Source organism: Peromyscus maniculatus, chromosome 3 (assembly GCF_049852395.1).
Source record: "Peromyscus maniculatus bairdii isolate BWxNUB_F1_BW_parent chromosome 3, HU_Pman_BW_mat_3.1, whole genome shotgun sequence".
Classification (NCBI taxonomy): Eukaryota; Metazoa; Chordata; class Mammalia; order Rodentia; family Cricetidae; genus Peromyscus; species Peromyscus maniculatus.
This window is the reverse complement of record NC_134854.1, coordinates 61,841,163-61,869,109: the sequence shown is the minus strand read 5'-3', so window position 1 is coordinate 61,869,109 and position 27,947 is coordinate 61,841,163. Positions and strand designations below refer to the sequence as shown.

At 58.4% G+C, this 27,947-nt stretch overlaps 1 protein-coding gene across 2 annotated transcripts; it reads left to right on the top strand.

The window, feature by feature from the left end:
* Positions 1–40: 40 nt before the first annotated feature.
* On the top strand, positions 41–27,947 carry Flnc (filamin C). 2 transcript variants are annotated; one of them, XM_042272950.2, is made up of 48 exons: positions 41–653; positions 5,401–5,649; positions 7,103–7,200; positions 7,319–7,469; positions 7,556–7,674; positions 7,801–7,878; positions 8,032–8,194; positions 8,361–8,561; positions 9,598–9,735; positions 10,045–10,171; positions 10,326–10,462; positions 10,654–10,847; positions 10,942–11,055; positions 11,659–11,802; positions 12,036–12,159; positions 12,300–12,460; positions 12,769–12,859; positions 12,949–13,118; positions 13,283–13,400; positions 13,486–13,748; positions 14,102–14,699; positions 15,274–15,447; positions 15,563–15,725; positions 15,998–16,158; positions 16,776–16,943; positions 17,030–17,153; positions 17,609–17,765; positions 17,840–18,029; positions 18,222–18,245; positions 18,359–18,606; positions 19,028–19,126; positions 19,436–19,535; positions 19,856–19,996; positions 20,276–20,404; positions 20,494–20,667; positions 21,562–21,723; positions 21,801–22,004; positions 22,462–22,614; positions 22,708–22,830; positions 22,982–23,224; positions 23,429–23,698; positions 23,808–23,945; positions 24,192–24,307; positions 25,355–25,487; positions 25,605–25,781; positions 25,983–26,201; positions 26,762–26,971; positions 27,100–27,947. In XM_042272950.2, the coding sequence occupies exons 1-48, from the start codon at positions 299–301 to the stop codon at positions 27,285–27,287; spliced, it is 8,181 nt and encodes a 2,726-aa protein (XP_042128884.1). In that variant the 5' UTR covers positions 41–298; the 3' UTR covers positions 27,288–27,947. The 2 variants fall into 2 exon arrangements, with proteins under 2 accessions (XP_042128884.1, XP_006979453.1); XM_006979391.4 differs by lacking the exon at positions 19,028–19,126 and having other exon boundaries at positions 148–653.

Sequence of the window (27,947 nt, the reverse complement as noted above, 5' to 3'; positions counted from 1 at the left end):
CGGCGCTCTGACGTGGACCCCGGGGCCGCGGGCGCGGCGGGGGGGGTCGGCAGCCCGGGGGCTTCTTAAACCCCCTGCCCGGGCCCGGCCCGCACTTTTCCCGAGCACCGCTCCGCCCCGGGAGGGAGAGAGAGCCCGAGCCAGCCAGCCCAGCAGCTCAGCCCAGGAGGCCCGCGAGCCCCGCCAGCCAGAGCGCCGGAGAAGTTTCCGAGAGCGCCGTGTCCCGCCCCGACAGCGCCCCGACAGCACCCGCAGTCTGACCCCCGGCCGCACGTCCCCGGCCCCCCGCCGCGCCAGCATGATGAACAACAGCAGCTACTCGGACGCCTCCGGCCTCGGCCTGGCCGACGAGGCGGACGAGATGCCGTCGACCGAGAAGGACCTAGCGGAGGACGCGCCGTGGAAGAAGATCCAGCAAAACACCTTCACGCGGTGGTGCAACGAGCACCTGAAGTGCGTGGGCAAGCGCCTGACCGACCTGCAGCGCGACCTCAGCGACGGGCTGCGCCTCATCGCGCTGCTCGAAGTGCTCAGCCAGAAGCGCATGTACCGCAAGTTCCACCCGCGCCCCAACTTCCGCCAGATGAAGCTGGAGAATGTGTCTGTGGCCCTGGAGTTCCTGGAGCGCGAACACATCAAGCTCGTGTCCATCGGTCAGTGCGGGCGACGGGGCCCGGTCACAGCGGGGGTTGGGAACGGGGTACACAGGTGCTGTGGCTACCGCTACCGAGAGCCGGGAGAGGGAGAGCGGTTCCCCTGGCACGAGAGGACCCTGGTCGGGTGTCTCGCTCACCAGCACAGGCTGCAGCCGTGACACCCCTCTAGGGACAGAGGGCACCCCTGGGAAGCCCAGCCCTTCCGAAGTTTTTCCGAACCTCTCAGTTTTAGCCTCCCTTCCTACAATCCTACCAACCTGCTCAGTGTCCCCTTCCTTTTCCTTTCGGGTAACCCTTGCGCATGCTTGCGAGGACAGGGCTGGTACCCATTGTTAAGTCCTGGGGGCGTCTCCCGCCACCCCCCGTGAAAGCAAATGGCTTCCCATCTCCTTCGCCGCTGGGCAAAAGCAGACTTAAGACAGGTCCCAACCGTCTCTGAGTCCTCAGGGCCCTGAGGCCAGGGAGACTAGTGGCCCGAAGCTCCACCAAGGCTGTTTGCAGGCATGTGCTCCCCATCTGGGATCAGGCCGGGCTAGGGCAAACAGAGCCCAGCCTCAGAAACCTAAAAAGGCGCTGAGCAACTGGCCGGGAGCTTTAACTCCTGATTGCCCTGGGCGCTTCAGTCGCCTGGGAGGGGGACTCCTGAGTGTCCATGCCCTGTTCCAACCCACCCCCTGGCCTGCGATTGGCTGCAGCTAAGGGTCAAGCTGCCCTAGAGGGAGGGGAAGGCCGGGGAAGAGAGGAAGTCATTGAGTGTAACCAGATTTGGAAGGTGTGTCGGGTCTGGGTGGGGGTGGGGAGACACACTAGTCCTGGCAGTCCAGAAGCCCAGGGTGGGCTTTGAGTGGCAAGAGGCTTCCCGCTCCTCACAGCCCTGCCCCTCTGGGACTAAGGTTTCCAGTTTGCACCTTGGGTGAACTCTTAGAGCCCTACTGGGATATACTGGGAGGATCCACTGGGAGGATGTACCCCAGGCCCTAGTAGGGGAACTGTACATGGTGCCAGGTGTTGCCCCCCACATCAGGATGCCCCCAGAGATTTCACTACTTAACTAGATGTCTGTCTACTCTCTAGTCTCCCTCAGGACCAGCTCCAGGCCTCCTGAATTAGCAGCTGAGATCAGTCTGGGGCCCTTTGCCCTGACCAGGCTTCTCCCGGGGCCTTACCTCTTCTAGCCCCAGTACTAACCCCCCCCACACACACCCCACCCTCCTGCTCTGGCCTGGAAATAGCCCTGTCTCCGTGACACAGCAGATGTCTCTGAGCTTTCCAGAAGGACAAGCCTGAGGACAAGGGGTGGGGGAGGGGGCCCTGGTGTGTGTGGTGGAGCTAAGAATTAGGCGAGTGTTGTATGGGTGTGGAGGTGGGGGGCTCGGGACCAGCCAGTCCCGGGGCTGCCGCCCCCCTCCACCTCCCTTCTCACTGGGGCTTGAGAGGCAGTTACTGACTGTCCTAGGTGGGGTCTCCAGGGGAAAGTCTGCAGCCTCTGTAAGACATTATAGGAAGTGGCTCAGCCTCCCTTCCCTGCTGGCTGCGGGGGCGGTGGGCCCCTCTCCAGGCCTCATCCTTCCCCTGCGCACCTCTCCCCTCCCCCACGGCGGTGCCTGGCTCCAGCCCCCTTGGCTCTGCTGCGGAGGGGCCAGCCCAGAGCAGAGGGGGGAAGAAACCAGCGCTGGGCTGGGGGCGGGAGGGAAGCTCCAGGGTTCCCGCGGAGAGGAAGGGGAATGGTGCCCTGTTTGGGCCAAGCTCACCCCGTGCTGATGAGATAAGCTGTCAGCAATTCAGCGGCTGAGGCGGGAGAGGGGCCCAAGCGCCAGCCAGCGCGGTCCCTAGGAGATGGAAAGGGAATACCGCAAGGGGGTCATTTTACTTACTCTGGCTCCCCATCCTAGCTAGAAGTGGGCAGGGGTCTCCGGGCCAGATACTGTCTCAGGACTGAACGAACATCTGGGCACCTGAGGGTGGGGTTCTCAGAGATTTCTCACTAGAAGGAAAGTCGGGGCCTGGAAAAGTTCACCTGGAAGAAGGGTTCTAGGCCTGGCTTGGGTTGGAGGGCTAAGGTTGCCCTTCTTACCCCCAGCACGGGGCGCACCCCCCCCACCCTCTCGGCCCCTCCAGACAAAGAGGCCTACAGGCAGCTCTGTCTCACAGCTGTTCCCCAGTTGCTAACCCTTCTCTTAGAGCCAATAGCTGAGGGAGGGGCCGGGGGCACAGCAGCTGTCCCTCCAGCCCTCCCTTGGCCAGCCCTACCGCCTCCCCTCTATTCTAGGCGAAGGGTGGGGGTCACAAGCTAGCTGGCTGGCCCCTCCCACCCCTTGGGGTTCTCCCCAGACAGGCCGGGTCTTGGTGGGATGCTGTGGGGGAAGAAGAGAAGCCTGGGTTGAGCTGGACTCCACCAGCCTCTTCCCTGCCTGGCCTCGAAGAGGATGGAAGGAGAAGGTCATGGCTCCCAGGGTGGAACTCCGGGCCGGCTACCCCGCCCCCTCCTGCCCCAAGCTGGGGGGACCACTTGCTGTCTGGCCCAGGGCCAGTTGCTAGGGAGAAACCTCTCTCTCCAGCAAACATGAATGACACCCCCCCCTCCAGCTCCACCCCCTCCCAACACTGCAGCTTCAAGGTCTCCCTCCCAGGGATGTGGCTCCAGTTTGCAAATAAAAGCCTCTTGGGTCTGGGCGCCGGGCAGCTGTGAGAGTGAGCGGCTGCGGGGTACCCGGGTCGGACTGTGTGAAAGTGTTGTGAGCCCGCGATTGAGAGCTGCGGGGGAGGCCGTGTGTCATGGAATCTGAGAGTTGCCAAACCATTGTGCTGCCGTGAAGCCAGGGGAAAGGGGCGGGCTGCGGAGCTGCTGGGGAAGGAAGAATGAATCAGTGGGGCCTGGGGGCGGGGCGGGGAACACAGATTCCTGTGCCCTGGGGGCAAGTGGGGCAGAGTGGAGGGTGACTGAGGCTCTCCAGGCCCTTGTCCCCTGGTAAGCGCCCCCAAATAGGAGGAAAGGAGAACAGGAAATGATGTGTAAGGGGGAGCCTCCAGTCTCTCCCTTTTCTGTCTCTCAGGAACAGCAGTAAACAAAACTGAGTCTCTGTCACCGTGCATCCAACAAGCAGGGCTCAGGGAAGCTGATAGACTTCAGACCTCCGTCTCCCTATACAAATAAGCAGGATTCCAAAATCTGTGGCCTGCCAGTTGGGTCCAAAGTGTACCTTGAGAGTCGAGGCCACAGTGGGATACTTCCCCCGCCTCCTGTGAAATGCCATTAACCCCCAGCATTAGGCAGCATGACTTCCAAGTTTTAGCTGAGCAGATACTGTACCCCTTCTCTCCTCCCAGACCCTGGATGTTACAGAAGTCCTTTTAGCTTTCAGGCAAGGATGTAGGCAGGATTGATCGGGTTCCATTCAACTTCAACTTAAGCTTTAAAAATAGTCCACTTTCACTGAGACTCCGACAGTTCGAGCTCCCCTGGAGAAACAAAATCCCAGGGAGATGCCTAGGTTGGTAAGGTACCTGTGATGCAAGTGAGGACCTGAGTTCAGATCCCTAAAGCCCATGTAAAAAGCTGGTACACCTGTAATCCCAATACTGGGGTGCAGAGAGAGAAGAATCCTGACCAGCCAGGCTAGCCAAATTGGTTAGCTCCAGGTTCAGAGAGAGGTCCTGTCCAAAAAATGAGGTAGGAAATGATTGAAGAAGATACCCGACATCATCTGGTACACACACACACACACACACACACACACACTTACATATATACACACATACACTCATACACATATGCACACAAATGTACACACATATACACCCACTCACATATATATACACATACACACACACATACACATCATACACTCATACACACACATAGATACACACACACTCGCATACACACACACACACACACACACACACACAATGACATTCAAGGTCTACAGTGAAGGAAGCTAGAACAAAAAGAAAAGAAAAAATGTCCCCCTTGAGTCTATTGATATAAAACTAGGAAATGCAAGCTATCTGGAAAGCAGAGGGAAGGCGGGGACATGACAGGCAGGAGGGAGGATCACAGGAAGGTATATGTGAGAAGATTTGAGGAGTGATGGTTATATTTATTATTTTTTATTTTATGCCAATGGTTTGTGGGCATGCCTTATTGTCAAAGCTTACCAGGTTGTATTCTCTAATATGAGCCTCCTGTGCGTCAAACAGTTAAGACAAGGGCCTGGGGATGTGGCTTGGTTGGTAGAGTGCTCACCTCACGTACGTGAGACCCTGAGTTTGATCCCAGTGCCGTGTAAACTGGGTGTGGTGCTTGCACCTGTAATGTCAGGACTCAGAAAGGAGAGGCTGGGTATCGGGATTCAAGGCTCTCCAGTCCAGGCTACATAAGACCCTGACTCAAAACAAAACCAGTGTCTGCCCCTAAGAGGCCTGCATTTGCGGGGGGCGGGGGGGGGCGGGGGGGGGGAGGCACTTGCTTGGATGGGAGGTAGACCCCAGTGCTGAGGATGGTCTTGGGGTAGAGGAAGGGTGTCAGCAAGGGAAGCAGCCTGCTTCTGAAGATGAGACCGGAAAGGACTTGGCATCTGGCGAGGGCCGCAGGAGTGAGTGAAAGAGAAGGTAGGCAGAGAGAAGTCCCAGAGGGAGGAGGGCTCGACCCTGGCGCTCACACAGCTGCTCCAGGGGCCTGGGGGGATGGAGGGTACCACCACAGGGTGCCCTTCTGAGCTGGCTTGTTCTCTTCGCTCTGCAGACAGCAAGGCCATCGTGGATGGGAACTTGAAGCTGATCCTGGGCCTCATCTGGACGCTGATCCTTCACTACTCCATCTCCATGCCCATGTGGGAGGATGAGGATGATGAGGATGCCCGCAAACAGACACCCAAGCAGCGCCTGCTTGGCTGGATCCAGAACAAGGTGCCCCAGCTGCCCATCACCAACTTTAACCGAGACTGGCAGGATGGCAAGGCCCTGGGTGCCCTGGTGGACAACTGTGCCCCTGGTGAGTCAAGCCGGTGGGCGCGCCGCCGAACAGTTAGTCCAGTAGGAGAGTGGGGGACAATCTGGAGATACTGAGGCTCACTGTGCTTGCCACAATGTCAACCTGGAGTCCAAGGGATGGGGATCCCCTGGGGGGTTTGCTCCATCCGGAAGTCACTGCTGGAGTCAAGCTGTTCCTGGGTGCTGGGCTAGATTGAATAGGAGCAAGCAAAGGATTCTAACCAATCATTTTATAGGCAAGCCTAGAAGTCCAGAGAGGGCTAGTGATTTGTCCAAGAACACACTCCAGAAGTGACCTCAGGGCCCAGGGCTATTTTGTCACACGGACACCGCTCCTTTATTCCAGCAGAAAGAAAGGAACTAGGTGGGCCTTAGAGCAAGAAACCCCGAGTGAGATACAGAAAGGAGTCAGTCTTCCTATGACTCTTGAGATAGCTTTGAGAAAGGGTGAGGCCCAGGATGGTGTCATTGTGTTGTCCAATGGCAGGTGACCCTGGCCTGCCCTTCTGGGTCCGCCTGGTTGGGCCCTTAGAGGACTGAGCAGCCCCACCCAACAACCAGCTCCTTCCTCCCGTCCACCGTGGGGGGGGCCGGTTGGCCTGAGGAGCTTCAGCCCCCTGGGGGAATCCTCCCCCGCCCTGGGGTCAGCTGGGGAGCAGGGGTGGGAGGCGGGGGCATGCGGCCTGGGAAGCATTCCCAGCTGCTGAGCCGTTGCCCAAAGCTGGTGTGGCTGCCAGCAGTGAGCTCAGCTGTTCCAGCCAGTCACGGATTCCAGCCTGCGAGCGGCCCCTTCCTCACCAGTGCTGCCAGACCCTCTATCTCTGTCTTGGGCCAAGCTGACCACCTACCCCCACCCCGACCCTACAGCCACCCCTTCACAGGGTGATCTGGGACTCCATCAGCATCCCACCTGCTGGGAGGCTGGGCTCTTTATGTCCATACAGAAGAATCTATCTTCCAGCAACTGCTTTGATGCCTCAGTTTCTCCAAAGGCAGTTAAGATGGGAGAGTTACTCCTAAGGCTAGTGCGGAACAGCTTAGGGATGTGGGACTTCCTGGCACCTATGGAAAGATTCATCGTGGGGTCGTGGGGGACAGGGCTCTCACCTCCTACCCACCCTTAGGCAGCTGGCACGAAGTGGAGGGGGCCTTGGTTGGGGTTTGGTGCTCAGGGTCTCCGCTAGGTCTCGGGTTAAGCAGGAGGCTGGCTGGCAGGGCTGGTACCAGGCTGCGTCACCAGGGGAGAGAAAGGATGCATTGTTGATGCTAGCAAGGACTCTAAGCCTTGACATGGTGATGGGTTGCTACGTCAGGGGACAACGGGAACCTGCCTGGGGAAGGGCCGAGAACTGGCCAGAGAGGATGTGAAGCCTCGGACTCTGGGATTATTGGCCAAGCAAATGCCTGGTGCTAGCTCCATTGTTTATTGTTACGTTCTTCCACCATCTTTCTAGGTCTCTGCCCTGACTGGGAAGCCTGGGATCCCAACCAGCCTGTGCAGAATGCCAGAGAGGCCATGCAACAAGCGGATGACTGGCTTGGGGTGCCCCAGGTACACGGGCAGACAGGGTGGGAGGGGTGACGGAGAGAGAAGGACCCTGGGGTGAGCGGCCAGGAAGCAGGTGCGAACCGGGAGGGCACTGTGCAGCCATCATCTCTCCCTGTGGCAGGTGATTGCCCCCGAAGAAATCGTGGACCCCAACGTGGATGAGCACTCTGTCATGACCTACCTGTCCCAGTTTCCTAAGGCCAAGCTCAAACCTGGTGCCCCTGTTCGCTCTAAGCAGCTGAACCCCAAGAAAGCCATTGCCTATGGGCCCGGTACGTGTTGAGTCCCAATGGCCTTCCCGAGGCACCTGGGCAGGTGCAGGGTGGCTGAGTGATCTGAGCTCTGCTTCTGTCTGCAGGCATCGAGCCCCAGGGCAACACGGTGCTGCAGCCGGCCCACTTCACTGTGCAGACAGTAGACGCTGGCATGGGTGAGGTGCTGGTCTACATCGAGGACCCCGAGGGCCACACTGAGGAGGTACAGTGGAGTGCTGGGGATGAGGGGATTGGAACCAGAGGCTACCTGGGACCCAGGAGTCCCGGGATTATGACATCAGTAAAGGTTAACAATCGTGTGGTTTTCAATCTTTTTCCTTCCCAATAGGCCAAAGTGGTTCCCAACAATGACAAGGACCGCACATACGCTGTCTCCTATGTGCCCAAGGTTGCTGGGTTACACAAGGTATCTCCCCGGAGGCCCCCAGACCTCCTGGCTATCCACTGCTGCCCTCTCGGCCCACACCCCACTGCCACTGCCCACCTCTCACCCTCATTTTGCCTCTACTCCCTCAGAACTAGTGTCCCCCAAACTAACCTTTGACCCCCCTCGTCCCAGGTGACCGTGCTCTTTGCTGGCCAGAACATCGAGCGCAGTCCCTTTGAGGTGAATGTGGGCATGGCTCTCGGGGATGCCAACAAGGTATCAGCCCGTGGCCCTGGCCTGGAACCTGTGGGTAATGTGGCCAACAAACCCACCTACTTTGACATCTACACTGCAGGTAAGGGTCAGCCACGGTGGATGGAGGGGCAGCCTCTGGCCGTGTATGGGTGTGGGGCTGAACTGGCTGAGACAGAGCTCCTAGGCGGCACTGAGGGAGTTTGAGGATGAGGGAGCCCCGTCAGAGGTGGGTATCTAAGCGGGTACTGACCGCCCGTCCTTTGCAGGGGCTGGCACTGGGGACGTGGCTGTGGTGATCGTGGACCCACAGGGGCGGCGAGATACAGTCGAGGTGGCCCTGGAGGACAAGGGTGACAGCACGTTCCGCTGCACATACAGGCCTGTGATGGAGGGACCGCACACGGTGCACGTGGCCTTTGCTGGGGCCCCCATCACCCGAAGCCCTTTTCCTGTCCATGTGGCAGAAGGTAAGGGCGCTTCACCTCCCCAAAGCCAGACACAGAAAGCTTGCCCCAGACTTCCGTTCTAGGACTGATGAGAAACGCACGCTTTACCCACAGCAGACACACATGGCGTGCAAGGCCCTCCGTAGGTAAACCCGCCCCCGACTGGTTCTCTCCCTGTACTCAGTGCCCTTGCTGCCGCCCACTCCCTCTGTGGCCATCGTCCCCCAGGCCAAGAGAGTGCCGCCACCTTAGTACTCGCCAGTGGAGGTGTGGCCGGGCGTGGCCGGAGCTTTGGCCTCACCGGTGCTTGTGGCATGCCCACGTGGTGTGGATGGCCCCCATCCTGGGGCATCCTGGGGCAGGCTGGAATCCCATGGTACGGCCTGTGTTCTCCGACAGGTCTATTTTCTTTTGCTGTTTGCCTGGTAGTTTCTGTCCTAAAATTTAGAAAGTGTCTCACTGTCTATCAGTGTCCCATGCCTGGCCTCAGCTGCTGAGCCACTGCTCGTATTCTGTGGCAGGGTCTGAGTTCTGTGCCACGAGCTGTGTTCTCTGGCAGGCCTGGATTCTGTGTGGCTGTTAGTTTTGTGGTGCCCATGCCATGAGCTCCATGCCGTTTTCTGTATTTAGCAAGCAGGCTGTTTTCCATGCATTGCCCATGCGCAGCGGAAGGTTTCACGCTACATGGAAATCCTCGCGTTCCATGGTGGTGCTGGATGTTTTGTGGCCTGCCACAGTTTGTGAGGCAGCTGTGGTGGTCCTGAGGAGACCTGAGGCTAAAGGTGGAAGGCCTTAGGTGTGGGTAAAGAGTCTTCCTCGTCTCTCAGCCCACTTAGTGCAGACTGTGCCATGTCTTTGTCTCTGAGGAAAGGCCCTGACGTGGACCTGCACCCAGCATTGCTCCCGGCAGCCTCAGTTCTGTGGTGGACACAGAAGGCATGGGGTTGCATGAGACCATGCCCAGTTCCTGGGAGGTGGTCAGTGACGAGGAGCTTGACCTTTCTCCGGGGTCCTTCAGCACCCAATCCTTCTGTTTCTTCTCTCCCCCGGCCCCCAGCCTGTAATCCCAATGCCTGCCGTGCCTCTGGGAGAGGCCTGCAGCCCAAAGGCGTGCGTGTGAAAGAGGTGGCCGACTTCAAGGTGTTCACCAAGGGTGCTGGCAGCGGGGAACTCAAGGTCACAGTCAAGGGGCCAAGTGAGTGCCAGGGCCCGGGGAGGGGGGTCTAATGGCAGCCGACACACACAACCCCACCCCAAGATTCACAGTGACCAGAGACACCGTGGACTCCTCTCTGCCTGTTGCCCAGTTTGAAAACTGGAGCTAGTTCTCTCCACCACGGGTGCTACACGGGCTGCTGTGCTTGGGGATGACACATGGTCCTGACACTAGTTTCAGCTCTGCCCACCAGCAGCACCTCCCTCAGACAGGCCTAGGTCCCAAGGACCCCTTGAGGGGACCAAAACCCTGGGGCCCCCAGACTCTGACCCTCACGTATTTCCTCAGAAGGCACAGAGGAGCCAGTGAAAGTGCGGGAGGCTGGGGACGGTGTGTTCGATTGCGAGTACTACCCCGTGGTGCCTGGGAAATACGTGGTGACCATCACATGGGGTGGCTATGCCGTCCCCCGCAGGTAAGCACAGTGCCCCCTCCTGGTCTGGGTCTTCCTGTCTGTGTCACGGGCTGCCAGGACAGAAGTCACTCCCTGCAGATCTGAAAGGAGGGAAGAGGGGTGGTTCTGACAGATGCACTTCCTAACATTGATGCAAAGTCCTTCCTTTTCCCAGTCCTTTTGAGGTCCAGGTGAGCCCAGAGGCCGGAGCCCAGAAAGTGCGGGCATGGGGTCCTGGTTTGGAGACTGGCCAGGTGGGCAAGTCTGCTGACTTTGTGGTGGAAGCCATCGGCACAGAAGTGGGGACGCTGGGTAAGTGGCTGGGTGGCAGGGGAGTGTGAGACAAAGGACTGATACTGAGGGCTGAGGGAAGAGGTAAAAACGTTGAAGGGCATCAGGGTAAGCATAGACGGGGGGCATAGGAGTAACTGGGGTGGGAGCAGAAGGAAACATGGGGGCCTGGCTGCCTCTTATGCTCTCCGACCCTTCCCACCTCTCCCCAGGCTTCTCCATCGAGGGGCCTTCCCAAGCCAAGATAGAGTGTGACGACAAGGGTGATGGATCCTGTGATGTGCGGTACTGGCCCACGGAGCCCGGGGAGTACGCCGTGCATGTCATCTGTGATGACGAGGACATCCGGGACTCCCCCTTCATTGCCCACATTCAGCCAGCCCCACCAGACTGCTTCCCAGACAAGGTGGGGTCCTAGTCCCCATATCTGCTGGGCTGGGCTCCAGTGCACTGGTCCTCCTCCGGTCCCCAACCCAGCCCTCCTCTCCTGCCCTGCGTAGGTGAAAGCCTTCGGACCTGGCCTGGAACCCACTGGCTGCATCGTGGACAAGCCGGCCGAGTTCACCATTGATGCCCGGGCTGCTGGCAAGGGAGATCTGAAGCTGTATGCCCAGGTGGGACACTCACTGTCTCCACTGTGCCCCATGACCACAGACAGGGGCCTCCAGGAGGGAGGCTGGAACATCACAGAAAGGCGGGATTGGATCTCATGTAGCCATAGTTCTATGGAAAATTAAAACCCTATTTTCTTGCTGATGATAACCTTAAAAACATATTGCCCAGAATTCATTTCTGAGTCAATAATTTGCAGTTGAAAGATGATTTCACCACATATGACATTGGCTTCAAGTCAGTTTCACAAACTAGTGTCCACTGACCCCCTAAAGGTCTTGAGGATCCAAGGAGACAATTGTTCTTTGAAAGGCTTGTTAGTCAATTTTAGGAACATTGGCTTAGCCCAGCCTCTCCCTGACTAACACATAAGCTAAACATAAGCTGAAGCAGGCCACCAGGTGGCCTCAGGCCAAGTCTTTTGGCTCCTGGGGTAGGTAGTGGCCACCAAAGCACGTGGCATAGACTCTGTGGCTGGGCCTTGGAGTGGGTGTGTAGATACTGCATGGGAAAGGTGCAGAGAATGCCCGATCCAGCAGAGGGCGCACTGAGAGACCCTGTGGCCGCTTCTGCCCTTATGAGCATTGCTTCGCTGCTGCCCACAGGATGCAGATGGCTGCCCCATCGACATCAAGGTGATCCCCAACGGTGACGGAACCTTCCGCTGCTCCTACGTGCCCACCAAGCCCATCAAGCATACCATCATCGTCTCCTGGGGAGGCGTCAACGTGCCCAAGAGCCCCTTCAGGGTATGTCTTCCAACCCTGCCCCTTGTACACGCACTACCAGGAGTCCCAGAGGAGTCTGGGCCCCATGCAGCAGATACAGGCTGTCATGGACCCTCTGCACATTTTCCTGCCTCAAGGCCTCAACAAAGAGGCAAAGAAGACTGGTCACCTAAGCTGAGCTGGGGTGGGGAGCCCCTGGGAAAGGTTAGCCTTGAGCAAGGCCTACTCCCTGAGCACCAAACCTCTGCCTGCAGGTGAATGTGGGAGAGGGCAGCCATCCTGAGCGGGTAAAGGTCTATGGCCCCGGAGTGGAGAAGACAGGCCTTAAGGCCAACGAGCCCACCTATTTCACAGTGGACTGCAGTGAAGCTGGACAAGGTGCGCAACTCCCTTGGGGGCGTGTTCTGGGTGGGGAGGGCTTGGAACCATTGGACCTAGTTGGCTGGTGCGGTTCCAGGAGACTCTAGTGGGAGAAGCTCTTGGGTCTCACACACAGCCCCTGCCCTTCCTCCTCTCAGGTGATGTGAGCATTGGCATCAAGTGCGCGCCTGGTGTGGTGGGGCCTGTGGAAGCTGACATCGACTTCGACATCATCAAGAATGACAATGACACCTTCACAGTCAAGTATACACCTCCGGGGGCCGGCCACTACACCATCATGGTGCTCTTTGCCAACCAGGTACTGCAACCCTCGGCTGCTGGCAGTCGCGGGCCTGCATGTTAAAGGTCTGGGAAGGTGGCTGGAAATGAGCTGTGTCTGGGGCAGAAGGCACACTTCCACAGAGGCTGTGGAGTCCTTTGTGTGTGTGTGTGTGTGTGTGTGTGTGTGTGTGAGAGAGAGAGAGAGAGAGGGGGGGGGGGGCCTCACACAGCACAGGAGTGCCTTTTAGAGGTTGCCTTTCCCAGAATTGGTCCCTGAGTGTCCTGACCAGCATGTAGCTCAATACTGCCCCCTGGGAAACCTGATCAAGACTTTTCCACCTCCAGGAGATCCCGGCCAGTCCCTTCCACATCAAGGTGGACCCATCCCATGATGCTAGCAAGGTCAAGGCTGAGGGCCCCGGGCTGAGCCGCACAGGTTAGATGTCTGGGCGAGGATGGGGCTGGCGTGAGTTGGGGTTGGGGTTAGCTGGGTTCCTCACTGCGTCTCTCGGTGGGGGCTTCCAGGTGTGGAAGTGGGAAAGCCGACTCACTTCACCGTGCTGACCAAGGGAGCCGGCAAGGCCAAGCTGAATGTGCACTTCGCGGGGGCAGCCAAGGGCGAGGCTGTGCGGGACTTTGAAATTATTGACAACCATGACTACTCATACACTGTCAAGTACACCGCCGTCCAGCAGGTATACCTCACTCCCTCACGCCTCCCCATGCTGCTGATGGGGTCCTAGGCCCTTCCCTGCCTCCCGTCTGCTCCTGCTTTTCATCAGTGAGCTGCAGAGTCCAAGGAGCTGTTACCAGGTTGAACCCAAGCCACTCCATTCTGACTTTCTCTTGTACCCGATAGGGCAACATGGCAGTGACGGTGACCTACGGTGGGGACCCGGTCCCCAAAAGTCCCTTTGTGGTGAATGTGGCACCCCCATTGGACCTTAGCAAAGTCAAAGTTCAGGGCCTTAACAGCAGTAAGTGAAGAGCCACCCTGGGATTGCGGGGTATTGGGTGAGTGGCTGGAGTCTCTGCTCATGGTGTCCCTTGCCCTCAACACAGAGGTAGCTGTGGGACAGGAACAGGCATTCTCGGTGAACACAAGAGGGGCTGGCGGTCAGGGTCAACTAGATGTGCGGATGACCTCACCCTCCCGACGACCTATCCCCTGCAAACTGGAGCCTGGGGGTGGGGCAGAAGCCCAGGCTGTGCGCTACATGCCCCCCGAAGAGGGACCTTACAAAGTGGACATCACCTATGATGGTCACCCGGTGCCTGGCAGCCCCTTTGCTGTGGAAGGTGTCCTGCCCCCTGACCCCTCCAAGGTAAATACTTAGGGGCTGGTGGGATCCCGGAGTTGGGGGCTGGTGGGAAAGATGGGTGAGTTATAGGCAGAGACCAGAAGGACACATGGGCCTGGGGTAGGCACCTCAGGGCCAGGACCATCCTTTACGTAGGACCTGTCTTAGAGACAGCTTAGTTAAGAGCCTGGCCTTGGAATCAGACCTGAGCTTGAATTCCCCTACTTCATCTGTCTCAGTGTCCTTTCCTGGAGTCGTAAAGACTCTGTAGTTGCTGCTACGGCCCAGGGTGCTTAGCTAGGTCACAGCCGCAGAGTCTGGGAGCTTAGGAGAAGCCGCCAAGTTCAGGGGACTGACGTGTGTGTTCATCTTCCTAGGTCTGCGCTTACGGCCCTGGTCTCAAGGGTGGGCTTGTAGGCACTCCCGCCCCATTCTCCATTGACACCAAAGGGGCTGGCACCGGAGGCCTGGGGCTGACTGTTGAGGGTCCCTGCGAAGCCAAGATCGAGTGCCAGGACAATGGTGACGGATCCTGTGCCGTCAGCTACCTGCCCACAGAGCCAGGCGAGTACACCATCAATATCCTGTTTGCTGAAGCCCACATCCCCGGCTCACCCTTCAAGGCCACCATCCAGCCCGTGTTCGACCCAAGCAAGGTGAGGGCCAGCGGGCCAGGCCTGGAGCGTGGCAAGGCTGGAGAGGCGGCCACCTTCACCGTGGACTGCTCGGAGGCGGGCGAGGCTGAGCTGACCATTGAGATCCTGTCGGACGCTGGCGTCAAAGCTGAGGTGCTGATCCACAACAACGCGGACGGCACCTACCACATCACCTACAGCCCCGCCTTCCCGGGCACCTACACCATCACCATCAAGTATGGCGGCCACCCCATCCCCAAGTTCCCCACCCGCGTCCACGTGCAGCCTGCAGTTGATACCAGTGGCGTCAAGGTCTCCGGGCCTGGCGTGGAGCCACATGGTAAGAGAGGGCGGCCCGCAGTGTCGAGTTCTGGGATGAGGTCAGGAAGGAGGGGGGAGAGCTGGGAGGTGAGCAAATGGAGCTTTGGGGGGGCGGCTCAATGTCCCAGAGAAGGAGCAAGGGGGGGGTGCAACGGGGCGTGAAGCTTTGTCTCTGCTCTTGTGACCAAACAGCCTCTGCCCCTGGGCACTTCCCTGGTAAGATCTTTGGACTCGTCAGTGTAAGGCATCTCGGACCCAATGAAACCGAGACGACGTAAAATGGCACAGTGAGAAAGCTAGGTCCGGGGGGTGTCAAGAATCAGGGGAGAGTTACACGAATGGGCTGCTTGCGAGACAGCCAGGCTCGACTAGGAATAAGCTGAGCAGAGGCAAGTCCGACACAGTTCTCAGGCTGGCGGGGCACTGACCAGGGCGGAGGACGGCACTCAGCGGGGAAGGGAGGAGAGGCAGAGGGTCCCAGCAAAGGCCTGAGACTCACAGGGTGCAGAGGGGTGGCTCTGCGGGAAGAACAGTGTGGAGAGAGGGGTGTGGAAGGCCCGGCATGCAGGCTGAGCCTGGCTCCCCGGATCTAGGTGTCCTGCGGGAGGTGACCACGGAATTTACCGTGGATGCGAGGTCTCTGACAGCCACAGGCGGCAACCACGTGACAGCTCATGTACTCAACCCCTCGGGTGCTAAGACAGACACCTATGTGACAGACAACGGGGACGGCACCTACCGAGTGCAGTACACCGCCTACGAAGAGGGTAAGGAGTCCCTGAGAGTGGGCGTGGGTCACGGCACGCTCCGGAGGCCGAGGGGGAGGAGGGCGAGGAGGAGGAGGGCTCTGCTCTCTCGGCTGACTCTGTACCCGGCTTCCAGGTGTGCATTTGGTGGAGGTGCTCTATGATGAGGTAGCTGTGCCCAAGAGCCCCTTCCGAGTAGGCGTGACTGAGGGCTGTGACCCCACCCGCGTCCGGGCCTTTGGGCCGGGCCTGGAGGGAGGCTTGGTGAACAAGGCCAACCGCTTCACCGTGGAAACCAGGTAGCCTTCTCTTGGCCTGACCTTGACCCAAAGCGACAGCCATCTTGGTCTCTGCTGTTTGCCCTTCCCCTTTTCCCTGTCACCCACTTCATTCTTCCTGTTTCCGGGGTGGCCAGGGATCGTTCTTCTCCCTGCATTCCCAAAGGGCCCGTGCAGGCCCTCCCCCCAGCACGGGGTCCCCAGCAGCCTGCTCTTTTGTCCTTCCTGCCCCCAGCCCCTCCGTACCTTTCGCTGGCTCTGGAACGGGAGCTGACGGGAGTGTTCTTTTACAGGGGGGCTGGCACAGGAGGCCTCGGCCTGGCCATCGAGGGCCCCTCAGAAGCTAAGATGTCCTGCAAGGACAACAAAGATGGTAGCTGCACGGTGGAGTACATCCCCTTCACCGCTGGAGACTACGACGTCAACATCACCTTCGGGGGCCAGCCCATCCCAGGTGGGCCAGGAGGCTGGGGCCACGAGGAGAACTGGGGGGGAAGGTGGATGTGGAGACTTGCAGAGGGAGAGAAGCAGGGTAGGAGGTGTCGTGGACGTGTGCTAGCGCTCCGGTTCATTCCCAGAGGCCCTCGCCCGCAGCACCAGCTCTCGGTCATGCAGGCCCACTCACCAGATCTGCTGTCCTGCAGCCGCTTGGGTGGGTGGTGTCTTCTTCCGTCATTACAGGAACTGGGTCTGCTGAAACAAGACACTGTTTCCTCCTTATTGAATTTTGCATGGCCTCTTCATATTTCAACCACAGTGTCAGTCAGAAACCTAAGTCGCTTTTAAAATATTCCATTTTTAACATTTTAATGACTTAGGAGGGTTTCCTTCCTGGGCTGAGCTCAAGCAGTGAGGTTTGCCCAGCCTCATTCTGCAGTCAGATTTGCCTGCTCTTGTCTCTTATTTCTTAGCAAGTTCCAAACTGCTTTCCCGTGCTGGCCTGCTGTCCCTCTGGGCCTCTCAGTGGCAGGGTGCTTGCCTTCTCCTTGGATTCTCAGCCCAGGGAGACAGACCTTCCCAAGCAATGGGTGGAGGCTAACCACCCTCTCCTCCTCCTCCTCTTCCTCCCAGGAAGCCCATTCCGAGTTCCTGTGAAGGATGTGGTGGACCCTGGGAAGGTGAAATGCTCAGGACCAGGGCTAGGGACCGGTGTCAGGGCTCGAGTACCTCAGACCTTCACAGTGGACTGCAGTCAAGCTGGCCGGGCCCCTCTGCAGGTGGCCGTGCTGGGCCCCACAGGTATGGAATGTCTGGGGTAAGAGAGGGAAATGGAGTGAGGTTCCAGGAGGCTCTGTTGACCTCCCCCCACATCTGCCTTTGTCCAGGTGTGGCTGAGCCTGTGGAGGTGCGTGACAATGGCGACGGGACCCACACTGTCCACTACACACCTGCCACTGATGGACCCTATACAGTAGCCGTCAAGTATGCTGACCAGGAGGTGCCCCGCAGGTGAGGGCCAGCCTTGGGCAATCAATCCATGCTGAGCTCTGGAGAGGTCTTCCTGGGGCCACGCCTTCAGGGCCAGGACTTGGCAGTCCCCCTTATTTGTCTGAACCTCCTTCCTGGGACTACCCCATCCTGCTGCACTCCAGGGGTCTCTGCCCTGAAGATAATATCACCCCCGGAGCTTTGACACCAAATCAGCATCTAGGAAAAGAGCCACAGAAAGTCTAGGGACCCACCTCTTTAAACAAATGACAGCATCTTCCTTTGGAGGAAAAAAAAAGCTCAGACTAGGTTAAATGGGTCCTTCAGAGACCTCCTCAAGACTCAAGATGTCACGTGGTCCTGGGAACGGCCCCTCCACGCTGCCCTTGGAGAGTCAGTCCTCCGACCCATATGTGGGAAGGCTCCCAAGCCCAAGCTCCAGCTCCTCGCTAACTGTCCATTCCTTGTTTTTCAAGCCCTTTCAAGATCAAAGTGCTTCCAGCCCATGATGCTAGCAAGGTGCGGGCCAGTGGCCCTGGCCTCAACGCCTCCGGCATCCCTGCCAGCCTGCCGGTGGAGTTCACCATTGATGCTCGGGATGCTGGGGAGGGCTTGCTCACTGTCCAGATCCTGGTGAGTCTAGGTACAGCCCCTTCCCAGTTGAACTCTGTGGACACAGGCAGACGTGACCCCTCCTTCTCCCCTAGGACCCTGAGGGTAAACCCAAGAAGGCCAACATCCGAGACAATGGGGACGGCACATACACTGTGTCCTACCTGCCAGACATGAGTGGTCGCTACACCATCACCATCAAGTATGGCGGGGATGAGATCCCTTACTCGCCCTTCCGCATCCATGCCCTGCCTACGGGGGATGCCAGCAAGTGCCTTGTTACGGGTGAGCACCAACTCTCCACCCCTTCTCACCAGCCAGTGCCCCCAGAGTGCATTTAGGCCCCCAGCACAGTCCCTGGCGGATGCTGGCCAAGAGTCCCCTTTGTCCCAGCCCTGCGCCCAGCACACACACACACACACACACACACTAGCTCATCTTGAACCTTTATGGCCTGACTTTCTTTTCTATTTCCAGTGTCCATTGGAGGCCATGGACTGGGTGAGTAACCTTTTCCTTCCTTTGCTAGGGGCTGGAGGCGGTGGGAGCGGCTGGAGAAGAGAGAGCCAGGCATGGCCTCCACAGCCCCTGATCTGGCTCTTTCATTGCGGCAGGTGCCTGCCTGGGTCCCCGAATCCAGATTGGAGAGGAGACTGTGATCACGGTGGATGCCAAGGCAGCGGGCAAGGGGAAGGTGACCTGCACGGTGTCCACGCCAGACGGGGCAGAGCTGGACGTGGATGTGGTTGAGAACCACGACGGTACCTTCGATATCTACTACACCGCACCGGAGCCGGGCAAATACGTCATCACCATCCGCTTTGGGGGTGAACACATCCCCAACAGCCCCTTCCACGTGCTGGTAAGTGCATGGCCACGGTGGGGCTGGAGGACAGGGGTAGGGAGTGCAGACTATGACTCCCAGTAGCTGCAAGGGATCCTAGAAGCTGTCCTCGAGGAAACAGAGAACTTGTCCCCATGTCCGACGAGTGGACCCTGGAACCAGAGTACTCTAGCCTTGAGTCTTTGAGGTCCCTGCTGTCTTCCCAAACTGCGAGGAGGTGGCACAGCTCCACCTCTGGCCTCAGGGGTGCCATCCCTCTCTGGAGGAGCTCACTGTGTTCTCTGACCCTTCTCTGTCGCTGGCTCCTCTGTTCCCACAGAGGTAGCCCTGCAGGACAAGGGTGGAACACCTGAGATACCCACCCAGGACCTCAGTCCTGGGCCAATCTGAGTCACTTCCGGGACCCACCACATTGTGTGCCCTGTGCCTTGCTTCCCAGGCATGCGACCCCCTGCCTCACGTGGAGGAGCCTGCGGAAGTGCTGCAGCTGCGCCAGCCCTATGCCCCCCTTCGGCCTGGCACCTGCCCCACACACTGGGTATAGAGCTCCCCGGGACAGGCCTCACCATCCTCCTCTTCCCCACTTCCTCCGTTTCTTCCTTCTGTTCTTCTGCAGGCTTGGGCCGTGGTTGGGCCTCCTGGGGAACAGGCAGGCATTAGGATGGGCAGAGGGAGCCCAAGGCTGGGTGTGGCACCCCTTCTTTTGCAGCTGACGCACCTCTCCTGTCACTCGGGTTGCATTATTAACCTTCTTGTTCTTTCCTCATTCTCTCTGACTTCAGTCACAAGGCGGGCCGCGCCCCCGGGCCTCCCCCGCCAATGCGCTTTCCCCTCTCACCTGCTGCAGGCCACAGAGGAGCCCGTGGTGCCCGTGGAGCCGCTGGAGTCCATGCTGAGGCCCTTCAACCTGGTCATCCCCTTCACTGTGCAGAAAGGGGAGCTGACAGGTAAGGGGTCCTGCCCACACGGGGCTCTGGTGAGAACTGAGAGCACCTGTTGGCCTTTCGTCTAAGATCAAGCGTAGGGATGCGCACTGGGGCCCAGAGAGAGAAAACCTATTAGTCTGGGTGCCACAGTTGGGCAGAGCTAGAACTCAGGTTCAAGCCCTCTGTCTCCCAGTTCAGGATCATCCTTCTGTTCCAGGAGAGGCTGCTTCCCAGTGTCTGGCCTCTGGGAAAGTGGAGCCACACAAGAGCAGGCCCTGGGGCGGGTGGGGTTGGTGGTGGGAGAAACCAGCAGCCCACATGTAAGTGTGTCTGCCCTTCAGGGGAGGTGCGAATGCCCTCTGGCAAGACAGCTCGTCCCAACATCACCGACAACCAAGACGGCACCATCACAGTGAGATACGCGCCGACTGAGAAAGGCCTGCACCAGATGGGGATCAAGTATGATGGCAACCATATCCCTGGTGAGTTGGGGGCAGGGTGAGGCTGTGGCAAGGGAAGCAGACGCCATGTCGGCCCTGCCTTCCTCCTTTAAATAAGTATTTCAGCACCTGCCACACACAGGCACTAAGGGAGCTCCTGGGAAAATGTGTGTCCTGGTGGGTGATGGGCGCCTAAGAGCCAGGTCCCTATGGCAGAGACACGGGGCACAGCAACCAAAGCTGTTAAAGATGCCAGGGGCCCACATGGGTCCAGGAAGCCCCTGCCCCTGTGCTGACCCAGCCCCATCTGTCACTACCCAGGGAGCCCTCTGCAATTCTACGTAGATGCCATCAACAGCCGCCATGTCAGTGCCTATGGACCAGGCCTGAGCCATGGCATGGTCAACAAGCCTGCCACCTTCACAATCGTCACCAAGGACGCTGGGGAAGGTGAGGAAAGCTGCCCAAAGAGGCGAGGGGACGTGCCAGGCACGGGCACAAGGGCAGACTCTCTGACCTCAGCCCACCGTCTCCTGCAGGGGGGCTATCACTGGCTGTGGAGGGCCCATCCAAGGCAGAGATCACTTGTAAGGACAACAAGGACGGCACATGCACTGTGTCCTACCTACCCACGGCACCTGGAGACTACAGCATCATCGTGCGCTTTGACGACAAGCACATACCAGGGAGCCCCTTCACGGCCAAGATCACAGGTGAGGTGCACGTTCGGGCATGCACAACCTGCCACGCACACACTCAAGTCAGTTCACTCGGGACATTTGGACAGAGACTGCTGGGGAGGAGAGCATCTTGAGATAAATGTAAGGATGCTGCTCTTCATAATGGGCAAAAAACATCCCACCATATCATGCTTTAAAAGACAGAATCATCTTTGTCAGTTCAAGGCCAGCCTAGTCTACATAGTGAGCTCCAGGACAGCCAAGGCTACAGAAAGACCCTGACTTGGTAGTGCAAGCCTTTAATCCCAGCAGTCAGGAGGCAGAGGCAGGTGGATCTCAAATTTGAGGCCAGCCTGGTCTACAATGTGAGCTCCAGAACAGCCAGGATTGTTACACAGAGAAACCTTGTCTTGAAAAAAGAAATCAACCAGGCAGTGGTGGTGCACGCCTTTAATCCCAGCACTTGGGAGGCAGAGCCAGGTGGATCTCTGTGAGTTCGAGGCCAGCCTGGTCTACAGAGTGAGATCCAGGACAGGCTCCAAAGCTACACAGAGAAACCCTGTCTCGAAAAACCAAAAAAAGAAAAAAAAATTAAAAAGAAAGAAAGAAAAGAAAAAATAAGTCATTTTACTTTCAAGTTACTCTTGAAAAGGTAGGGCATTGGCACTCCTTTGGTACCTTGAGACAGCTTAGCCCTGTGACCGAGTCACACTGACAGTCTAGTCTGCTGTCTTGTTCTAGCACACCATGTGACTCAGGGTTAAATATGTCAGGGTTCCAGGAGGGACTTAGCCCTTCCTGGACTGAGACAGGCACAGAGAACAGGGATGCTGGGCCTTCCGTGGTTGTTAGTTAAGGTGGATGCAGACCAGGGATGCCAGAGTCTGTCTGGAGCTGACAGCCTGGCCCATCCCAACTCCCTCGTAGGTGACGACTCGATGAGAACATCACAGCTTAACGTGGGCACCTCCACGGACGTGTCGCTGAAGATCACTGAGAGCGACCTCAGCCAGCTGACGGCCAGCATCCGTGCCCCGTCAGGCAATGAAGAACCATGCCTGCTCAAGCGCCTGCCCAACAGACACATTGGTGAGCACAGGGGTACATGGGGGTGCTTGAGTGGGGGAGGCCTCGGGGATGGTCTGCTCAATGTCCCCTCTCCGCAGGGATCTCCTTCACCCCCAAGGAGGTTGGTGAACACGTGGTGAGCGTTCGCAAGAGCGGCAAGCACGTCACCAACAGCCCCTTTAAGATTTTGGTGGGGCCTTCGGAGATCGGCGATGCCAGCAAAGTTCGAGTCTGGGGCAAGGGTCTTTCCGAGGGACACACCTTCCAAGTGGCAGAGTTCATCGTGGACACTCGCAATGCAGGTACGTCTCGCCCCAGAATCCGCGCCCCATCAAGTTGGCACTCCACAGATTCTTTTCCCTCTTTCCTGCCCAGGACCTCCCCCTCTGGCCACACCCTCCTCCCCTGGTCTTCCTGGGCCTGCTGGGATTCAGCCTGGAGCCCACTGGGGGGAAAGTGAATGTCCCCAGTCAGCTCTGTCACAGTTGAGAGAAAGCGCAGCTATCCCGAGCCTGTTGGTCCCCGCTCACTGGAACCTACCAGGACTGTAGTATGGGTTTCCAGAAGGCCTCCTTAGCAGGCCCTGACGACAAACCGACAAACCGTTGGCCCGCCTCTCTACCTCCCATGGTGCCATTCTCTTAGTGGTTACTATACTCATCTGTTTTAGGCAGAGTCTACAGTACCGGTCAGGAGAGCAGTGTGGATGCGGGTGTCATAGGCTCAGGGGAGACATTTTCCTCTCTTTCCTTCTCTCAGGATATGGAGGCCTCGGGCTGAGCATCGAAGGTCCTAGCAAGGTGGACATTAACTGTGAGGATATGGAAGATGGTACATGCAAAGTCACCTACTGCCCAACTGAACCCGGCACCTACATCATCAACATCAAGTTTGCTGACAAGCACGTGCCTGGTGAGGCTCCGTCCGGGCTGGGGCTGGCCGGGGGACAAATCTGGTGACCAAGCCGGTGACCCCTGAACCCGATTCTCCTTTTCTCACTTCTAGGAAGCCCCTTCACCGTGAAGGTGACTGGTGAGGGACGCATGAAGGAAAGCATCACCCGGCGCAGACAGGCACCCTCCATCGCCACCATCGGCAGCACCTGCGACCTCAACCTCAAGATCCCAGGTAGACTCTGCAAAGACAGAGAGGAGCCAGGGAGGGGCAGGGCTGGCCAGGGGATGCACCTGCAGCCTAGAGCCTACTGGGGGTGGGGGGGTGGGGGAGCCTCTGTCCTGCTCGCCTCTCTCCTCACCTCCTGGCTTTGGGCTTTCTATAGGAAACTGGTTTCAGATGGTGTCCGCCCAGGAGCGCCTGACGCGTACCTTCACACGCAGCAGCCACACATACACCCGCACAGAGCGGACAGAGATCAGCAAGACGCGGGGTGGAGAGACCAAGCGTGAAGTCCGGGTGGAAGAGTCCACCCAGGTTGGCGGAGACCCCTTCCCTGCTGTTTTCGGTGATTTCCTAGGCCGGGAACGCCTAGGCTCCTTCGGCAGCATCACCCGGCAGCAGGAAGGTGAGCAGAGAGCACTGGGACCTGGGGTCCTCACAGGGAGACTGGGGCCTTCTGTTTTGTGAGACAGCATGACCCTATCCCTGGCCACCTTGGCCTTGACGGCCAGGGCGGGTCTGAGCAGAGAAAGGGGTTCACTGAGGAGGGAGGGGGCCGTGGAAACCAGATACAGCCTCTTGTTGGCCTGACATCATTCCAACCCTTCAGGGGAGGCCAGCTCTCAGGACATGACAGCCCAGGTGACCAGCCCATCTGGCAAGACGGAAGCCGCCGAGATCGTCGAGGGCGAAGACAGCGCGTACAGTGTGCGCTTCGTGCCCCAGGAGATGGGTCCCCACACAGTCACAGTCAAGTACCGTGGCCAACACGTGCCTGGAAGCCCCTTCCAGTTCACCGTGGGTCCACTAGGTGAAGGTGGTGCCCACAAGGTGCGGGCTGGAGGCACCGGGCTGGAGCGAGGTGTAGCTGGGGTGCCAGGTAAGGAGCAGAAGCCGGGGGCGGGGTGGGGGGGAGCTTGGGGCCAGGGCAACCAATGTGGGGGCACCTGTTCTCAGACGCCACCCTTACCCTGTTGCCCCGAATCCAGCGGAGTTTAGTATCTGGACCCGAGAAGCTGGTGCCGGGGGCCTGTCCATTGCTGTGGAAGGTCCAAGCAAGGCAGAGATTGCATTTGAAGACCGCAAAGATGGTTCTTGTGGCGTCTCCTATGTTGTCCAGGAGCCAGGTAGATGTTCACAGTTGGGGTTGGGGGGGCTGCCCCAGCTGCCCTCATCTGTCCTGGGTTTCTACTTGCTGACCAGCCCAAAGATGCCTGGGGCGCTGGGACTCCCCTCAGTCTGTCCCTGCTCCCCTTCACCCACTCAGAGCTGAGCTCTGATCCAATGAGTTTGCCCTGGGATCAGACCGGGCTGGATGTGGTTTGCCCTTTCTACCTGGATTCTGGAAAGTGCTGACTAGCCTCCTTCCCCAGGTGACTATGAGGTCTCCATCAAGTTCAACGATGAGCACATCCCAGACAGCCCCTTCGTGGTGCCTGTGGCTTCACTCTCAGATGATGCTCGCCGCCTCACCGTCACCAGCCTCCAGGTCTGTGCCAGGAGACGGGCAGGGGTCTGGGAGGGCAGGCCCATGCGGCCAGTGACTCAGCAGTGACCTTGGCACATGAGTGGACCGGAGTCCCTTCTCCCACTGTATATGCATGGGTCAGGGCCCTTGGGGGAGCATGTCTGCATCCCAGTGGACGCTTCTGCTTTGGCTCCCTGCCTTGTGTGTGCTATTTACAAGCCCCGTCCTTCCCGAGAGGCGACGTTTCTTGTCACTGTGTGTGTCCCACTTTCTCCAGAACGCTTGCAGCTACCGACTTCGTGAGAATAAGTACATAAAATCAGTACAAAGTAGGTGTAAGCTAGTCTGCAAAGGACTCCTGAGCAGGTCCATGTAGCCACAGCGTCTGGGCTGCCCCTCTCCTGGCCACTGGGACCAGCTCTACTTTCCCCTGGTGTGACATCTAGAAAGGTCCCCTCCTTTCCTTCTGCCGTATGGGGATGTGTACCACACAGGCTTTCAGCAAGCCACACTGTCCCAGCGTGGACACAGTGTCCCGGAGCTGCCGTGTAAGGAGCTGCCGGGCAGTGCAGTCCTCTCAACCCACAGTGAACCCCTCCACTCTAGCCCAAGCTTCCACCCTGCTGCCCCCAGCCCTGCTTGTGTTCTTGCGCTCTCTCCGGCTCTCCCCCTTGGCCACCTCCTTCAAAAGTGTTCTTGGGGCAGTCTGCACTCAGCCTGCCCCATCCAAACTCTCACATGCCTGCAACACACACGGTACTGCCAAACTCTGCTAACAGGCCTGCACTGCACAGCATCTGGCCTCTGCTTCCTCAGACGGGGATCCGTAGTTCCTCATCCCCTGTGGTACCCAGCATGGTGCCTACCTCACTGCAGGTGGATGCAGAGAGTGGCAGATCTGCCTTTGCCTTCTCAGCCCTTCCCTGCAATCTGGTCTGGCAGGCAGGGGCCATGCTGGAGAGGTGGGAGCACTGGGCAGGCCATACAGTAGAGCAGCATTGAGCTGCAGAGAAAACCGCCTTAGCCCCAGCTTCCTGGGACTCTGAACATGCTCTGTGGTCTCTGCAGGAGACGGGGCTTAAGGTGAACCAGCCGGCGTCTTTCGCGGTGCAGCTTAACGGGGCGCGTGGCGTGATCGATGCTAGGGTACACACACCCTCAGGCGCTGTGGAGGAGTGCTATGTTTCTGAGCTGGACAGTGGTGAGCTGGCCCTGCCCCTTACCCCCTTACCCTCCCCCCCACCTCATGCCGGGCGGGGCTCTCTGGGGGAGGGGTAGAGAAAGATGGACGCTCCCTCACCAATCCTCTGCCTCACAGATAAGCATACCATCCGCTTCATCCCCCACGAGAATGGCGTCCACTCAATTGATGTCAAGTTCAATGGTGCCCACATCCCTGGGAGCCCCTTCAAGATCCGCGTTGGGGAGCAGAGCCAAGCTGGGGACCCAGGCTTGGTGTCAGCCTATGGGCCTGGGCTTGAGGGAGGCACTACCGGTGAGTGTGTGGGGCTGGGCGGGGAGCAGGGTTAGGTCGGGGGGCGTGGCCAGACACTCGGTGGTCAGGTGGTCAGACACTCGGTGGTGGTCAGATACTCGGTGGTACCGGTACCGACTTGCAGGGCTACGCAAGGAACCCAGGGCCCCACTCTGGGCCGTGTTCTTTCTGACCTTCAACCTCACTCCCTCTGTCCTCCAGGTGTGTCTTCAGAGTTCATTGTGAATACCCAGAATGCAGGCTCCGGGGCCTTGTCTGTCACCATTGATGGCCCTTCTAAGGTGCAGCTGGACTGTCGGGAGTGTCCTGAGGGCCACATAGTCACTTACACTCCCATGGCCCCTGGTAACTACCTCATTGCCATCAAGTATGGTGGCCCTCAGCACATTGTGGGCAGCCCCTTCAAGGCGAAGGTCACAGGTGAGTACCCTGGGTGGAGAAGGTTCATACAGCCCAACCCAGCCTGGCTGGCTCTAGTGGCCATTCACATTTGACTGTAGTCTGCCCTCAGCTGTGGTCAAGTAACCATGATAGAGGTGGGCCTGCCTAGGCAGCATTCCGTTCTGTAGAGCTGTGAATAATCATCTTCAAAAACACAACTCTCTTTTTTTCAAGGCTGGGGTTTAAAACCCAGAGCCATGTGCATACTAGGCAAGTGATGGCTGTTGAGATATACTCCCAGTTTGTTGTTTTAAAGCCATACTCTTGCCCTGTGAGTTAACCTGACTCCCCAGGGGAAGCCTGGAAGGGTGAGGGACGGACCCGAGGTGGCTGGGTCCAGGGATAAGCAGGAACTGGAGCAGGCCGGGAGGTGCTTGTTTGGAATAGGTTTCATTCTTCAAAAGCTGCAGCTGAGGACAGGAGGGGGGGCCTGGTGCATTCAGGGCCCCCCAAGACCCATCCCAGAAGACTGTCAGGGTCCTAGAAAAGGACAGGAAGTCCTTCTGACTAGGCCCTTGGCCGCCAACGCTGCCCTTCAGGTCCCCGGTTGTCCGGCGGCCACAGCCTTCACGAAACGTCCACGGTTCTGGTGGAGACGGTGACGAAGTCCTCCTCCAGCCGCGGGGCCAGCTATAGCTCCATCCCCAAGTTCTCCTCCGACGCCAGCAAAGTGGTGACCAGGGGGCCCGGTCTGTCCCAGGCCTTTGTGGGTCAGAAGAACTCATTCACTGTGGACTGCAGCAAAGCAGGTATGTTCCAGCAAAGAGGCTCCTCTGGGGGAGAAGGGGGGGCAGGAAGCTGTCCAGGGACGGGGGGGTGGGGGTGAGAGCTGCTTGTGGCCCTGGGGTGAGTCACTCCTCTCTGCCTCCCTCTCCAGGCACCAACATGATGATGGTGGGTGTGCATGGGCCCAAGACCCCCTGTGAAGAGGTATACGTGAAGCACATGGGAGACCGGATATACAACGTCACCTACACTGTCAAGGAAAAAGGAGACTACATCCTCATTGTCAAATGGGGTGATGAAAGTGTCCCTGGAAGCCCCTTCAAGGTCAATGTGCCCTGAATCCCAGGAGCGCCTCCCCGAGCCCAGGCCCCCACTTCCTGCCAAACTCACACCCACACAAACGTGCCACACCCATCCATATGCACACTCGCAGTCAGACACTAAAACCCCTGCCTGAGGTGTGAGGTGAGTGGCACAACCTCCCACCCCACTGTGCACTTGAGGGGTGGAGGGCCTTCATCCGTCTGGGATCAGTGTCCCTCAAATGTGGCCTGAGGGTAGACTGGAGTCAGGCTCAGGGGAAGACTGTGATATAAGGGGCTAGAGGGGGGGGGGTCTGTGGGAGCCCCGAGGATCATAGCGGGCAAGCATTGAGTCGGGGTGTCTGTGTGTGGGAGAAGTCACCCTCACAAACCACCATGCCTGAGGACTCTACCAGGCCCCTCTGGTGGCCACAACCCTAGAGGGAGGGACTTGAAAAAGAACAATCGGAAGAAAACAGAGCCAGAACAAGCAGCTCATGGCACGTGGACTGGCCCTGAGTGACGTGCTCTGCCCAAGCCAGGCTTCCTGGGGGACTGATTTCTCTTGTTATTATTATTTTTTTATGGTTGCACAGCTCTGCCCTATTGGGGGTCTTTTTTACACATTGTGGGGCCCAGCTTTCTGGGAAACTTTTGCACATGTGGAAAACACCAAATAAAGTGTAGCTGTCGCGGA